Source organism: Nelumbo lutea, chromosome 8 (assembly GCF_056320005.1).
Source record: "Nelumbo lutea isolate HS-2025 chromosome 8, American lotus-T2T, whole genome shotgun sequence".
NCBI lineage: Eukaryota > Viridiplantae > Streptophyta > Magnoliopsida > Proteales > Nelumbonaceae > Nelumbo > Nelumbo lutea.
Window position 1 is genome coordinate 59,294,205 of NC_142691.1, and position 16,237 is coordinate 59,310,441.

A 16,237-nucleotide genomic window follows, 5' to 3' on the forward strand; every position below is an offset into this window, starting at 1 on the left:
ATTTTTTTATGCTTTTGTACATCAAAATTTATAGCTCTCTCTAGGATACAAACTAGGTAACAAATCTCCCTAATTAAAGGAAAATAAAACTGATTCCTAAAAATATTTGTACAGCTCACAAATCTCTCAACTACCTAAAATAGCACATAATCAAATATAATACATAATTACAGAAATCTTCCAACACTCCCCCTCAAACTGGCATGAATATATCATTCATGGCAAGCTTGCTAAGTAAATTCTCATATTGCGCCCTAGGAAGCCCTTTGGTGAGAATGTCTGCTACTTGGCTCGTGGTGGGTATGTAGGACATGCATATTACACCACTGTCTATTTTCTCCTTGATGAAATGTTTATCCACTTCTACATGCTTTGTTCTGTCGTGTAGAACTGGATTATGAGCTATGGAAATAGCTGCCTTGTTATCACAATAGACTTTAATAGGTGTTGGTGTAGGAACCTTCAACTCTTCCAGGAGCCTTTTGATCCATAACACTTCACAAAAGCCATGTGCAACAGAGCGGAATTCTGCCTCTGCACTACTCCTTGCTACAACACTCTGTTTTTTGCTCCTCCAGGAGACCAAATTCCCTCCTACAAAAGTGTAGTAACCTGAAGTAGATCTTCTATCATTTATATCACCTGCCCAATCTGCATTTGTGTAGGCTTCGACTTGGAGATGACCCCTATTTTTTAACTAGAGTCCTTTCCTCGGAGTTCCTTTCAGATATCTCAAAATCCTGAACACAGCTTCAAAGTGAGTAGGTCTAGGTGAATGCATAAACTGACTTACTACACTTACTACAAAGGCTATGTCAGGTCTTGTGTGCGACAAATAGATTAGTCTTCCAACTAATCTTTGATAACGTTCTCAATCAACCACCTCATTTGTTGTTGTTACTTTTAACTTCATATTTGGGTCCATTGGAGTTTCTGCGGCTTTACAACCTGTCATCCCTGTCTCCTTGAACAAATCAAGAATGTATTTGCGTTGGTTGATAAAGATTCCCTCCTTGGACCTTGCAAACTCCATTCCAAGAAAATATTTAAGTTTTCCTAGGTCTTTAATGTCAAATTCAGCCTCAAGCTTATTCTTCAACTTGTTGATTTCAAATAAATCATCCCCAGTCACGATAATATCGTCTACATACACTATCAAAATAGCTATTTTACCTTCGGTGGAGTGCTTGAAAAATAAAGTATGATCAGCTTGACTTTGTGAGAAGCCGTGCCGCCTTACTACATCCCCAAATCGTTCAAACCAAGCTCTTGGTGATTGCTTTAGCCCATATAGGGATTTTTTTAACCTGCAAACTTTGCCTCTTCCAAGACTTTCTTCAAATCCTGGTGGTAGGTCCATATATACTTCTTCCTTTAGGTCTCCATTCAAGAAGGCATTCTTGACATCGAACTGACGAAGTGGCCAGTTAAAATTAACTGCAAGAGAAAGAAGTATTCTGATAGAGTTAATTTTAGCAACAGGAGCAAAAGTCTCTTGGTAGTCTATACCATGAGTTTGGGTAAATCCTTTTGCTACGAGTCTTGCTTTGTATCTCTCCACACTTCCGTCAGCCTTGCACTTCACTGTAAACACCCATTTGCACCCGACTGTCTTCTTGTCATGGGGTATATCAGTAATACTCCGCGTATTACTTTTCCTAAGAGCATTCATCTCTTCCATCACAACTAATCTCCACTTCGGATCATCTAATGCTTCCTGAACAGTTCTTGGCACATACAAATTAGAAATCCTAGACACAAATGCTTTATGAGTATGTGATAATTTCTCATATGACAAGTATTTTGCAATAGGATGTTTTGTGCAAGCTCGGGTGCCTTTTCTTAATGCAATTGGAATGTCAAGATCTGAAGGGGACAGATTAGGCAAATCATTAGATAAAGACGGAATAGGAGTAGAAGAAGGATTACTATGAGTTGTAGGACCTTCACTCGGAAAATTGGATTGGACTTCTGCTGTAGGAACAACTGGAACAATAGTACTTTTGTGAAACCTCTTCCTGGTATAAAACTAAAGCTCAGGATGAGGATTGTGATCCGTTTAAAGTACTTTTCCCCCTGTCTCTGATAACGTAGTATCTGGAAAATTTAGATTAAGAGTACTATCACTAGGTTCCATTCTTTCAATAATTGTTTCTGAAACTTGCTTATCAGAATTAATCAAAGGTATAAATTCTTCTAGAATAGGTAAAGTTTCCCAAAAATTATCTTCCTTATGTTCTCCCCCTGAAGAGAATTTTTTTGAAAGAAAGGTTGGTCCTCAACAAAGTGTACATCCATACTCTCAAAAAAATTCTTTGTAACTGGATTAAAGCATTTGTACCCTTTTTTGTTAGATGCATAACCAAGAAACACACATTTTTCAGCTTTTGGATCCAGTTTTGATCGAAAAACATTTGGTATATACACATAACAGACACAACCAAACACTTTTAAAGGAAGATCCGTAGTTATTCGAGATGTGGGAAAACAATTATTCAGATTCTGTAAAGGAGTTTCATATTTTAAAACTCGAGATGGCATTCTATTTATCAAGTAACATGCAGTTAGGAGAGCATTTCCCCAGAGATATTTATGTACATTCATAGAAAACATGATGGCTCTAGCTACCTCAAGAAGGTGCCTATTTTTTCTTTCAGCAATTCCATTCTGTTGTGGTGTGTCACGATAAGTTGATTGATGGATAATAACTTTTTCGGTCAGAAATGCTCCTAAGTATTTGTTAAAGTATTCAGTCCCATTATCTGATCTTAGAATACCAATTTTGGTTTGAAATTGATTTTCAATCATTAGGAAAAATTCTTTAAATCTTTGCTCAACCTCTGATTTCTTTTCCAACAAGTAAACCCAACATACCCTTGTATGGTCATCAATAAAAGTCAAAAACCATTTTTTTCCAGAAAGTGTGTTAACCTTATATGGGCCCCAAACATCACTATGTGACAAGTAAAATGGTTTTGAAGCAAAATAAGGTTTTATTGGAAATAAAACACGATGATCTTTAGCCAAATGATAAGCCTCACAATGAAGTTTTGACCAATCAATTCCTTTAAACAATTAAGGAAACAAATGTTTGAGATATGGAAAACTAGGATGCCTTAATCTTCTATGCCATAATATAACTTGATCACAGACAGAGATTGAACTCGTACTACTTAAACCATGAACTTTTTTATTACCAATAGCGGTTTCATCAAAGTAGTAGAGTCCATTTATCTCTCTAGCAGTTCCAATCGTCTTACCCGAGTTCTGGTCCTGAAAAACACAGGTGGAAGGAAGAAAAAGAATGGAGCAGTTAGTATCTTTAGACAATCTGCTGACAGAAAGAAGATTGCAGGCAAGTTTTGGAACATGTAAAACAGATTTCAGAGTAATTTTTTCTGAAATCTTAATGTTTCCTTTGCCTGCAATAGATGAAAGACTACCATCAACTATTCTCACTTTTTCAATACCAGAACAAGGATAATAGGAACTAAATAAATTAGAGCAGCTTGTCATATGATCGGAGGCCCCTGAATCTATGACCCAAGGACTGAATTTTCCTAGAATTGAGAGTGCCAAAGAATTGCTACCTGTTTGTGCCATAGACCTGACAGGAGTATTAGGTGACGAATAGGATTTTAGAAGTTTAAGAAGATGATCTATTTGCTCTTTACTGAATGGAGATGATTCAGACTCGTTTGCTGTAGGTATATTCTATTCACCAGGTTTGTTCGCCCTGCCATTGGATGGTCTCCCGTGCAGTTTGTAGCAATTCTCTCGGGTATGGCGAGGTTTCCCACAGTAATCACAGCGCAGGTTATTCTTGTCTCCAACCTGCTGATTTTGGGATGACTTTCGACTGACTTGGGCCTCGGAAATAATCAGGGCTGACCCTTCCACAGGTCCGGTTGTACCTGTAGCCTTCTTCCAAGCATCACTTGTCTCCGGCTTTCTTCTCTACATACTTCTGCAAATACCTCACCGATTGGGGGCAGAGGGTTTCTTCCAATAATTCAGCCACGAACCTCATCGAATTCACCGTTTAAACATGCAAGGAACTTGAAGACTCGGCCAACATTCACCATCTTCTTGTAATAATTGCAGTCATCGGGTGACTTCCACTCGTAATCGTTGAATAAGTCCAGGTCCTGCCAAATTCTCTTAAGAGAATTAAAATACTTAGTTACAGAGTTCTCACCTTGGCGAATATCTCCGAGTTGTAGAGTTAATTCTTACATTTGGGATTGATTCCCTAAATCAGAGTTCATTTGTGAGACATTGTCCCATATTCCTTGGCTATAGAATAGCAGAGATAATTTGCCCCTTTCTCTTCAGTCATGGAGTTAACCAACCACGTCATCACCATGGAATTTTCAGCATCCCAAATAGCATAGGCTGGATCCTTCACATCAGGCTTCTTCGCGTCTCCTGTGATATAGCCAATTTTCCCTCCCTCTGAGATACAAGCGAACAAATTGTGACCACCGGAGAAAGTTGTCACCATTTAGTCGGATTGTATGATCTGAATAGGGTGATTTTCAGGCAGATTCCGGACAACCTGGGGCTCAGGCTGAGAAGGCTGAGGAGGCTGAGAACTGGACGTGACTTCGGACATTTTTAGGGACAGAAACGCAGAAACAAACCCTAGGTCTTTTCTGCTCTGATACCATAAAGAAGAGACCGAAAGATATGAAGAATGGGATATCTTTTTATGCTTCTGTACATCAAAATTTATAGCTCTCTCTAGGATACAAACTAGGTAACAAATCTCCCTAATTAAAGGAAAAATAAAACTGATTCCTAAAATTATTTGTACAGATCACAAATCTCTCAACTACCTAAAATAGCACATAATCAAATATAATACATAATTACAGAAATCTTCCAACACCATTCATTTTTATAAAGAGGGACAGAGAATGACAAAGGGAAAAGGTCTTTTAAGGGGTTATTTCCCACCCAAACATCCTCCCAAAACCAGACTGAGTTTCCAAAACGAACCCCATACCTGATATACCTGAGAAAGAGTGTTGTGAATGGCCTTCCAAGGTGCTGCCAAATTAGCCCGTCTTGATACACTAGCATCCCACCCATTCTCTGAACTTCCATGGATACTTCTGATCACCTCATACCATAACCTCTCTCTCTCTCTCTCTCCAAAGGCCAATGCCAAAACCATTTTCCTAACAATGCTAAATTTTTTTGAACCACCCTTACTATGCCCAATCCACCCTTCTCTTTACTTTTTCACTCAACTTCCCACCTAACCAAATGGTCCTTTTTGTCTTGTCCCGGTTCCAATAGGAAATCTCTCATTAATTTTTCCAATTTCTTTGCTTCTCTAGGTGGTATCCTAAATACAAACAAGTAAGTGGGTAAGTTTGCCAAAGTAGCCTTTATTAAAGTGGTCATATCTCCCAAGGAGATGTAGTTCTTTTTCCATGAGGCTAGTCTCTTCTCAAACTTTTCCACCACTAGAGTCCAGAAGCTACTCTCCCTAGGGTTTGCTCCTAATGGAAACCCTAAGTAGGACATAAGCCAAGAAGAAAGAGAAATCAAGACATTCTGCAACAATTTCAATCTCCCTCACCTCAAAGTTGATACCCACCATGCAACTTTTTTCCAAATTTATTTCCAGGTTGGAAATCTTCTCAAAACCTTTTATTATTAGATCTTTCAAGTTTACCACCTCTCACTACTACCCCCTTCACAAAAATATTAGGTTGTCTACAAACTGGAGATGAGTGATTGGGACTTGATTCCTCCCTATTCTCCAACCCTTAATTACATCTTCCCTATCAGCCTTGGTAATGATTCTACTGAACACATCGGCTACTAAAATAAAGATGAATGGCGAAAGGGGGTCCCCTTGCCTCAGGCCCCTGAAAGTTGGGAAGAAGTCCTTTACCATACTATTGACTAGAATTGAGTAGTGACATGAACTGATACACTCAAACACCATTTACACCACTTATCCCTAAACCCACAATTTCTCAATACATCAACTAGGAACTGCCAATTCTCCAAATCATATGCCTTCTCAAGATCCAATTTATAAACAAAACCCCTTTGTTTAGTTTTTTGTATCTTCTTAACACATTGATTTGCAATTAGGATTTGATCTATTATTTGTTGCCCATGAATAAAAGCCCCTTGGGCTTCGCTAATAATGGAGAGGAGAACTTCTTTAATCCTCAAGGAAAGCACTTTTATCTAGGATTTTGTATACACTTGTCACTTGTAAATGTTATTCTTTCACCACAATTAATTAAATTATCACTGTTAGATGTTAAAAATGAATTTTTGTATGGATATCATAAGGAGGAAGTCTATATGTTGATGCCCAATGGAATTTCTATGCCTAATGGTCAAGGCAAAGTTTTCAAGAAGGCTATTTATGGGCTCAAACAATCCCCTAAAACATGGATTGAAAATTTAATAAATCTGTACAGAAACTGGACTATCAGGAGCCAATCATGTTCTAGTGTCCTTGTTAGGAGAGCCTACAATTCAACATTCATTTCATTTGTTTTTTTCACTAGAAAACGATCAAAGCATCTTATTGATATCCATATATTAGTAAGAGTGAATAGAGAGATACAATGTCTGCACTTAATAAGACATCAGGGCAGGGGACCTTGCAACAGGCATGGCTCACACTCTTAACAATAAAAAGAAAGACATATTATCTGATTTTCTGAAGCCCTGGACCAGGTTCCCCCTAAACAAAGATAATTTCTTCCCACCCCTTTTCTTGCAAGAGCATCTTCAATGTCATTGGCCATTCTAGATACTCTCCTGAACAAACAGTTCTGACCTGAGGTTATAGCTTTTGCTTTACTTACATGATCAAATTTAAATCTTTACTCTTGGGTCATGTATTTCACGTCTTACCTGTTGTTTAGTGAAGATGGTTCTTAACCACAGCATCTACTTTATTGTAGGTAGTGGAGAAAAATAAGGATACAGAAGCAATTTGGCGTAATGATGCATTACAAAGAGTTCTTAAGGAAGTGCATTCTCTTTTTGTGATGTTTTATGGATCTATAAGAGCATTACTTGAGAAAGAACCTGGGGGCGGGGTTGCTCGTTCTCATTTGTATTCCTTTGTCATGGATTATTTAACTGGTAAGCATCAGTTTGATCTCAATACCAACTAATTCAAGTGTATTTATTTTTTTTACATTCTGATATTACATGAATACAATATATTTTACTAGTTAACATTGTCTAAAGCTGGTTTATGTTGAATTTCTTGTAATACCATGGTAAAGAGTGCTGAAGTTTGAGTTCAACATCTTAGACATAGCTTTTTTACTTTGAGGCAGATTTTCTTGTAGCAAAGAAACTCCATTTACCATCCTTCCATGACTGTTTAAAGGAGCGTGGAACTGTTCAGATGCTTACTGTAGGGCGGGAGGCTGCAATTGAAGTTCAGGTGCACTTTAGAGAGTGTTTAACTGTTCTATAATCTTTATTCTAAAGCTTATTTGATCCAGCAACTTAACTCTATGTTCTTACCCAAAAGAAAGGAAGCTTTACTGTTCATGAAACTTGAAGAATGCTGGTTTCATACCTCTTCTGTTATTGAATTCCAAGTATGTTATGTGTTTTGACATGTTGAGATCATACAGTTTTAGTATCACTAACCATGATCTACTGTGCTGATTAGGGTAGAAATTTAGTGAAAAGAAACCAGATTGTACCTGAATGGTTGAATGATATCTCTATCATAACTTACTAGTGCAGAAATCAGCTATCTCTACATTTCTGAGGGTGTGTAGGGAATGCAAAGATCACCAAAAATAAATCCTTCTCTCACAAACATGTTGGTCAAGCAGATCAGCAGATCAGCAATGCAATGGCTGATTCTCTGGCCAAGCAAGGGGTGTCGAGGGGAGATCTGTTTTGGGCTACTTTGTAATTGTGTTTCAAGCTTGGGCATGTTTAGTGTATATGATTCAGTCCTTGAGGGAGGTAACATCTCATGCCTCTTCCTAGGCTGATTGTATTTTCTTTATTTGAATTAATAAAACTACTCTCATTTATCAAAAAAAAAAATGTTGGTCAACCTTAGTCTTATCATGTTATACCGGATTATTAGCAATATTAATTGCAGCTTTGTTGTCTCAGTACAATTTGAGAGGACAATTAACCTTCATTTCCAGCTCACCCAAAAGAGTCCTAAGCCACAATAGTTCTACAACACCATGAGCACTGGTCCTATAAACAGGGTCTAGCAACCACATTTTGTTTTTTATTCCTTCAAATAAACAGGGTCCCTAGAACAAATGTTTAATATTTGGAAGTAAATTTTCTATCCCCGATAAATCCTGCCCAGTCAACATTAGTATACGGTTCTATCTCAACTTTATTGTGCTTCTTGAATAGAACTCCCTTCCCTTGGCAAGTCTTCAAATATCTGAGGATCCTTTCAACTGCATTCATGTGGGGAATCTTTTTTTGAAAAGAAGATAACTTATATTCAAAAAATGGGGGGAGGGATGTGCTGTGAAGCTTATTTATTTGTTCTCTGTAGTTGTTGTTAGTATGCTGTCAGCTAGTTTCTTTTTTATTTGTTCGTTTTTAGGAAGTGCCGCCAGGGGAATACTTGTAACTTCTTATCCTTTTATATTAAGTGAATATAAATAACAAACTGGGCGCCGCCAGCTATAGTTTTTTTATTCCTGTCAAAGAACCATTCAACCTAAAAGCTTAAGCTGTTAAGTGAGGTCCTTGAATAGATTTTATTCTCTCACATGTCCCCTCACACGAAAGCCCATTGGGCTTGAAGCGTGGACAGCACAGGCCCACCCATACCTTGTGCTGAAACTTAATTAATTATAATGGGGGTGACAAGAATCGAACACTAGACCACTTGGTCAAAGTGGCTCTGATATCATGTCAAAGAACCATTCAACCTAAAAGCTTATGCTGTTAAGTGAGGTCCTTGAATAGGTTTAATTCTCTCACAATTCCCAATCAGATCTCTCTCTCCCTTCTCTTCTCCTCTCTCTCTCTCTTCTCTCTCGTCTCTCTCTCTCTAGGAAAGAACACATGGTATCAAAGCACAATTCTGGGCTAGAAAGAACCTTTTCTCTCATCTGAACCAAGCCGTAGCTCAGTTTCTTTTTCTCTCTCGATCTCTTGGACGTGGAAGACCAAGAAACCTAATCGGACTGGTCAGGCCACTTGCGGCTGCTTTCTTTGGGTTCTTCCTTGGTCGTAACACCAAGGAAACCCTAGTAGAAGAGGGGTGATACTGTACTGACTCTCTTCTCTTTGTTCGATGCTGTAAAAGTTGATTTCTGGACAGGGGTATGTGTCCCCTTTTTTGTCTGTGGTCTATGCTGCGAAGGCCTTATTTTTGGGGTTTACACCTTCATACAGGCATTGGATAGGGGTATGTGTTTTTTTTTTTAAATCATGTGCTATAGTCGAACTGTTAGTAGGCCTTTTTAGTGTCTGCTTATTTCTAATGGCTGAACTATTGCTGGACTGATTTCAGCGGTATCTTTCTCATTCCAGAAGTAAAATTCTTGGGCGTTTAGCATTCTGATTGTGTGGGATCTGGTCTGGTACATTTGTGACCCTATTCCTCAATGGCAAACTATGATTCAGCATCTTCTGGATTTACAACAACCCATAGCACAGCTGGTATGGGGGATGGAAACATGATGTTTCCCATGCCGATTACCCCTTTAAATGGCCTAAACTACCTGGAGTGTGCTAAAAGTGTGAAACTTTATGTAACAACAAGGGGAAAATCTGGTTACATAAATGGAAGAGTGAAAGAACCCAAGTGTGAGACAGCTGAACATGATAGGTGGGACCAAGAAAACAGTATGGTGATGTCTTGACTCCTTGCAGCCATGGAACACAATGTGAAGAAGAACTTTATGTGGGCAGACACCGCTAGTGAGATTTGGGAACAGGTCAAAACCACCTATTCTGAGCAAAGGCATTATGCCAAGATTTACCAGTTGCAAGCTGAATCCTCAACCTGTAAATAGGGGAATCGTAGTTTGTCTGCCTATTATTCAACCCTTACTTCAGTATGGAAAGAATTGGATCACTATCAGACTATAGAATGGAAACATGATGATGAATCTAAGGCCTATAAGAAGTTGGTCTCTTAGCAGCGGGTTTTTGCATTCTTGTTGGGACTGAACCCTGCTTATGAGCCCTTGAGAGTTCAGATCTTAGGAAGCAAAGAGTTGCCTTCGGTTCAAAAGGTATATGCCTTGTTCAATCTGAAGAAAATAGGTGGAGTGTGATGGTTACAACTGAGGGGGAGTAACATGTAGCATTGGCTGCAATGGGTAGTAACTATGTGGGAAAGAAAAGTGAACCGAAGAAGGCCGATGATAAATACAAGTTGTTTTGTACCCACTGTCGGCGCTCAATACATACATGTGACACATGTTGGGAGATTCACGGGAAGCCCAAGTGGGCAGTGAAGAACCAAGAACAGGGTAAAGTGCAAGGTCAAAAGAAGCCAAATACAACACATAATATAACACATGTGTTAACCCAAGATACTCAGTTTGTTGGTACTACACGGGACCACTTTACTAGTTCTGACCCCAAGGAAGATATCATGAATTTCTTTAGAGATCACTTGGAGTAATATGGTAGGGCTTTGCGACAGATGGATAGTTCAGTTACTGATACTCCTACTTCGTTTGCATCTACATCAAGTAATGCGGCTTCTACATTCCATGCCACCACCACCACTGATTTCCCTTGGATCATTGACTTAGGGGCCTCTAACCACATGACCGGTAAGCCAAACTTGTTTCAGACTTATAGCCTTTTGTCAGGAAGGGATAAAGTGAGGCTTGCAGATGGATCATTCTCCTCCATTGCAAGCCAAGGATCAATATCCCTTCCCCATGGCCTTAACCTGAATAGTGTGTTGCATGTTCCCTAACTTCCTATAAATTTGCTTTCAATCAGTAGCATCACAAACTCTTTAAACTGTAGTGTAACCTTTTTTCCTGGTTCATGTGTTTTTTAGGATCTAACTTCTGGGAGAACGTTTGGTTGAGGAATCCTAGTGGATGGTCTCTACATTCTCGACAACAAAGTTGGTCTCTCATTGTCGTCCTCAGAGTCATACAGTCAATCAAATAATTGCCAAATTTTTTCGTGGCATAATCGGTTAGGTCATATTTCATTTGAAATAGTGAAGTCTTTGTTTCCGGTTTTATTTAAGTCATGTTCAGTGTCAAACATGTCAGTTGAGCAAATAATGTAGAACGAATTTTCATTCAAGTAACAAAAGATCTAGTTTTCCTTTTCATATTGTGTATTCTGATGTATGGGGGCCCACTACTATAATCTCTGAGGGCGGGTATAAGTACTTTATCACAGTGATGGATGATTTCTTCCGCTATTCATGGGTATTCCCCATGCATAGTAGAGATGAAGTTCCAAAGATTGTGAAAGACTTCCAGAGGATGGTGTTTACACAATTCCATGTTGAAATACAGATCTTTCAATCAGATAACGCAAAGGAATATTTCCATGGTGAGCTCAGTGAGTTCTTTGCCTCCCATGGATCTATTCATAGGAGCTCATGCACAGACACCACAACAAAATGGTGTTGTAGAAAGAAAAAACAGACACCTCCTTGAGGTAGCTTGAGGGATGATGTTACACATGAATGTTACAAAAGTGTTTTGGATGGATGTTATACTTGTAGCTGCTTATGTCATCAATCGCATGCCCTCCAGAGTGTTGAACTACATGGCCCCTCATCAGTTGTTGTTCCCTCAGTCCCCTTTATTTTCCATTCCCATGAGCGTCTTTGGTTGTCGTGCCTTTGTCAATGATTTGTCTCCGTCTCAGGGTAAGTTAGACCCTCGGTCCATTCCTTGTATCTTTCTAGGGTATCCCTCATCTCAAAAGGGGTACCAATGCTTTGATCCCGTTAGTCATAAGTTTTTTGTCTCTATAGATGTGTCCTTTGATTCTGAACCGTTCTTCCCTGTTTCTCCTCAGGGGGAGAGTAATGTGGAAGAGGAGAAGCGGGTTTAGGTCCGCCAAGTCTCTCTTCCTTCTAATCCGGACCTTGCCCCCTTTCGTGTCTTCCAACGTACACGTCGTAGAGATCAGCAATGTAACAGAGATGTGGAGCTACCAAACACTAAGCATCTAACACCGTCAGACTCCTAGGAGGTAAGTCCAAACCCTGTTACACCTATTGATACCCCTACTCCTACTGTAGATGACCTTGACATTCCTAGTGCTCAAAGAAAGGGAATTAGGTCATGCACTACAAACACCCCATTACCCAGTATCTCTCCTATGATCACATTTCCCCTCATACCGAGCCTTCCTATCTATAGTTGATTGCATCCTGTACCCAGAAATGTTGCAGAACCTTTAAAATACCCTGAATGGACAGATGCTATGAAGGAGGAGATTAATGCCCTCCATAAAAATCAAACTTGGGAATTGGTAGATCTTCCAAGAGGGAAAGACCCAGTGGGGTGTAAGTGGATGTTTACAGTTAAACACAAGGCAAACGGGACAGTTGAAAGGTACAAAGAAAGATTAGTAACCAAGGGGTAGACTCAACTGTATGGGGTTGACTATGATGATACATTTGCTCCAGTAGCTAAGATGAACTCAATTCGAGTTCTTCTATCATTAGATGCTAACCTTGACTAGGAATTGCATCAATTGGACATTAAGAATGCCTTTTTAAATGGTGACATAGAGGAGGAGGTGTACTTGGTTCAACCCCTGGGATTGTGTGTCAAGGGAAGTGAAAATAAGGTGTGCAAGCTGAGAAAGTCTATGGTTTGAAACTGTTTGCCGAACTAAACTTGTTGAGAGAGCTGAGAAGAAGAATAAGAGGAAGAAGAAGAGAGGAGAGTCTGATGTGTTCGAATGGGCACTGTTCATCAGCCAACACTGTTCACTAATATAAGAGCAATACATAATTTACATGAAAGGAATAGGATGCCCCTGATTTGTGATGGAACACCCAATCTAAAAAAACACAAGATACAATTAGGCCCATTAACTAGAAACTCTAATACCCAGCCCAGACAAGAGAATAACAACATATCAGCCGAACCAACACTCCCCCTCAAGCTAAGCATGGATGTCAATCATGTTTAGCTTGCCCAGTAAGTCCAAAAATTTCACTATGGTTAGCCCTTTAGTTAAAACATCTGCAATTTGCATCTCTGAGGGAGTGTAAGGAATGCAGAGTTCTCCTGTGACTATTCTTTCTCTAACAAAATGGCGGTCTATCTCAATATGTTTTGTTCTATCATGTTGCACTAGGTTATTTGCAATGTTGATAGCAGCCTTGTTGTCGCAGTACAACTTGAGAGGACACTCGGTCTTCACTCCCAGTTCACCAAGAAGAATTTTAAGCCACAACAGTTCCGCAACACCATGAGCCATAGCTCAATATTCTGCCTCTGCACTAGACCTTGCAACAACATTCTATTTTTTACTTCTCCATGTAACTAGATTTCCCCCAACAAAAGTGTAGTAACCTGAAGTCAACTTTCTGTCACCCACAGAACCAGCCCAATCTGCATCAATATATCCTTCAACTTCAATTCTATTGTTTTTTCTTAACAGAATCCCTTTCCCAGGGCAAGACTTCAAATATCTGAGAATTCTTTCTACAGCCTTCATGTGAGGAATTTTGGGATTGTGCATAAACTGGCTGACAACATGAACGGCATAAGCAATGTCGAGACGAGTGAGGGACAAGTAAATTGACTTCCCCACTAACTTCTGGTATCTCTCCTTATCAGGGTAGTCCTCTCCCACTGACTCCTGTAGACCATGATTCGGTTCTATTGGAGTATCTACTGGCCTACACTCCAACATGCCTGTCTCTTGTAGAAGGTCAAGGATGTATTTCCATTGACATATATAGATGCCCTCTTTGGATCTAGCAACTTCAATCCCTAGGAAGTACCTCAGTTGACCCAGGTCTTTTATTTCAAATTCAGCAGCTAGGACCTCCTTCAGTCTGTTGATCTCCTCATCATCCCCAGTAATTACCATATCATCTACGTAGATGATAAGAGTAGTAAGTTTCCCATTCCTCTTCTTTATAAATAGAGTATCATCTGCCCCGCTTTGAGTATAACCACCTTTCTTCATGGCTCCACATAGCTTCTCAAACCAGGCACGAGGGGACTGTTTAAGGCCATATAGTGCCTTTCTCAGTCTACACACTTTTCTGCCAAATTCATAACCTGGTGGAGGATCCATGAATACCTCCTCATGTAGATCACCATTTAAAAAAGCATTCTTCACATCCAGCTGATGAAGCTCCCACGAGAAGTTTGCAACTAATGAGAGTAGGACTCTGATAGTGTTGAGTTTTGCTACGGGAGCAAATGTTTCCTTGTAGTCAACTCCTTCCTTTTGAATAAACCCCTTTTCCACGAGTCTAGCCTTGTATCTTTCAATGGACCCGTCCTCCCTATGCTTCACGGTGAACACCCACTTGCATCCAACAGTACCTTTCCCTTCTGGTAGATCTACTAGTTTCCAAGTCCCTGCTTTCATCAAGGCCTTCATTTCTTCATTCATAGCCTCTTTCCACCTTTGGTTAGACACAACCTCAGAGTACCTAGTAGGAACATGCACAAAAGAGAGAGCAGACACAAAAGAACAATAACTAGGGGACAAGTGTGAGTAAGACAAAATTCACAATAGGGTATCTGATAGTACAAGAACGAGTAGATTTACGAAGTGCAATTGGAAGATCCAAGTCAAAGGAATTGATAGGATTACCTTGAGTTACTGAGACAGGTTGATCCGAGTCCAATTGGTTGCTGTCATGAGTTGGAGGGCTCTTTTTCCTTCTATTGTAGGTAACTCTGATATCTTTCTGCTGCCTGTTGGAGCCTTTAGTAACATTTTCCACATCACTAGTAGTAGCTGGGCCAATGGGAGCCTCACTAGATTCACCTGGGATACCACAACTAGGAGGATCAAGAGGAGAAGATGGAAGATCCGAGGCAGAGAGGGGCACAAAGAAATGGGGAATAGAAGAATCAACCGAAGGGTTCTCTTACATCCTACTAGTCTCCCCCTGAAGAGGATCCGAGGAAGATTGAAAGTAGGATTAAGACTCAAAGAACACCACATCTTTTGTGACATATCTTTTCTTGGTGACTAGATCATAACACTTGTATCTCTTTTGAGTAGGAGAATAACCCAAGAAGATTCCCTTTGTAGCTTGAGGATCCAGTTTTGTCTTCTTTGGATCCTTGACATGTATGAAACATACACACCCAAAGACCCTCGGTGGAAGAGAAAAAACAGGGAGGTGAGGGCAAAGAACCGAAAATGGAGTCTTCATTCCCAAGACCTTAGATGGCATTCGGTTTATCAGATATGATGCAGTGAGGATTGCCTGAGACCAATAGCCTTTTGGAACCTTGTGCTGAAATAATAAAGCTCGTGCAGTCTCCAATAAGTGTCTATTCTTGTGCTCAGCAACCCCATTTTGTTGGGGGGTACTAGCACAAGATGACTGGTGAATCATTCCCGCATCCTCCATAAACAAGTTTAAGGATCTTTCGAAATATTTAGCTGCATTATCTACCCTGAATTGCTTGATTTTCTTTCCAAATTGTGTTCAACCATTTTGCAAAATTCCGTGGTTACCCGCGGCACTTCATCTCATGTCTTTAATAAGTAGATCCATGTGCATCGAGAATAGTGGTCAATAAAACTGATAAAGTATCGATAGCCATCCATAGAAACAATGGGAGAAGGAACACAAACATCAGAATGCACTAAGTCAAAAGGTGCTTGAATTTCATTACTAGAAGTTGAGTACACAGTTCTACATTGTTTTGATAATTGACAAACTTCACAGACTAACTTTTGACTTGACACACCTTGAAACAATTCCGGAAACAACATTTCCAATGACGAGAACTGTAAATGACCTAGTCTAGCATGCCACAAGTGCAGCTTAGATAATGACTCCACATTAGATTGACCACTAGTAGTAGATGTTTGAAGGGCAGAACTGATGTCTGCATCCAGGTAGTAGAGGCCTCCTCGCTCATGACCACTCCCAATCGTTCTCTTCGTCAAACTGTCCACATTATGCTACAATTCAAGTTCTTGGTAAGTTTTGAAACAGATAAAAGATTTGAAGAGAGATTGGGAACATGTAAGACAGATTTTAGGGAGATGTCCTTGCTTAGGTCAACCACTCATTTCCCAGATATGG

General features: G+C 39.7%; 1 protein-coding gene across 3 annotated transcripts in view; it reads left to right on the forward strand.

The window, feature by feature from the left end:
• The window catches only part of LOC148844431 (vacuolar fusion protein CCZ1 homolog B-like), a 77,115-nt gene that overhangs the window by 33,221 nt on the left and 27,657 nt on the right, over window positions 1–16,237 (forward strand). For all 3 annotated transcript variants that reach the window (XM_088957659.1, XM_088957658.1, XM_088957657.1), the window contains 2 exons: window positions 6,945–7,128; window positions 7,329–7,438. In XM_088957659.1, the coding sequence (XP_088813785.1) occupies window positions 6,945–7,128; window positions 7,329–7,438 (294 nt within the window). The remainder of the gene's footprint in view (window positions 1–6,944; window positions 7,129–7,328; window positions 7,439–16,237) is intronic.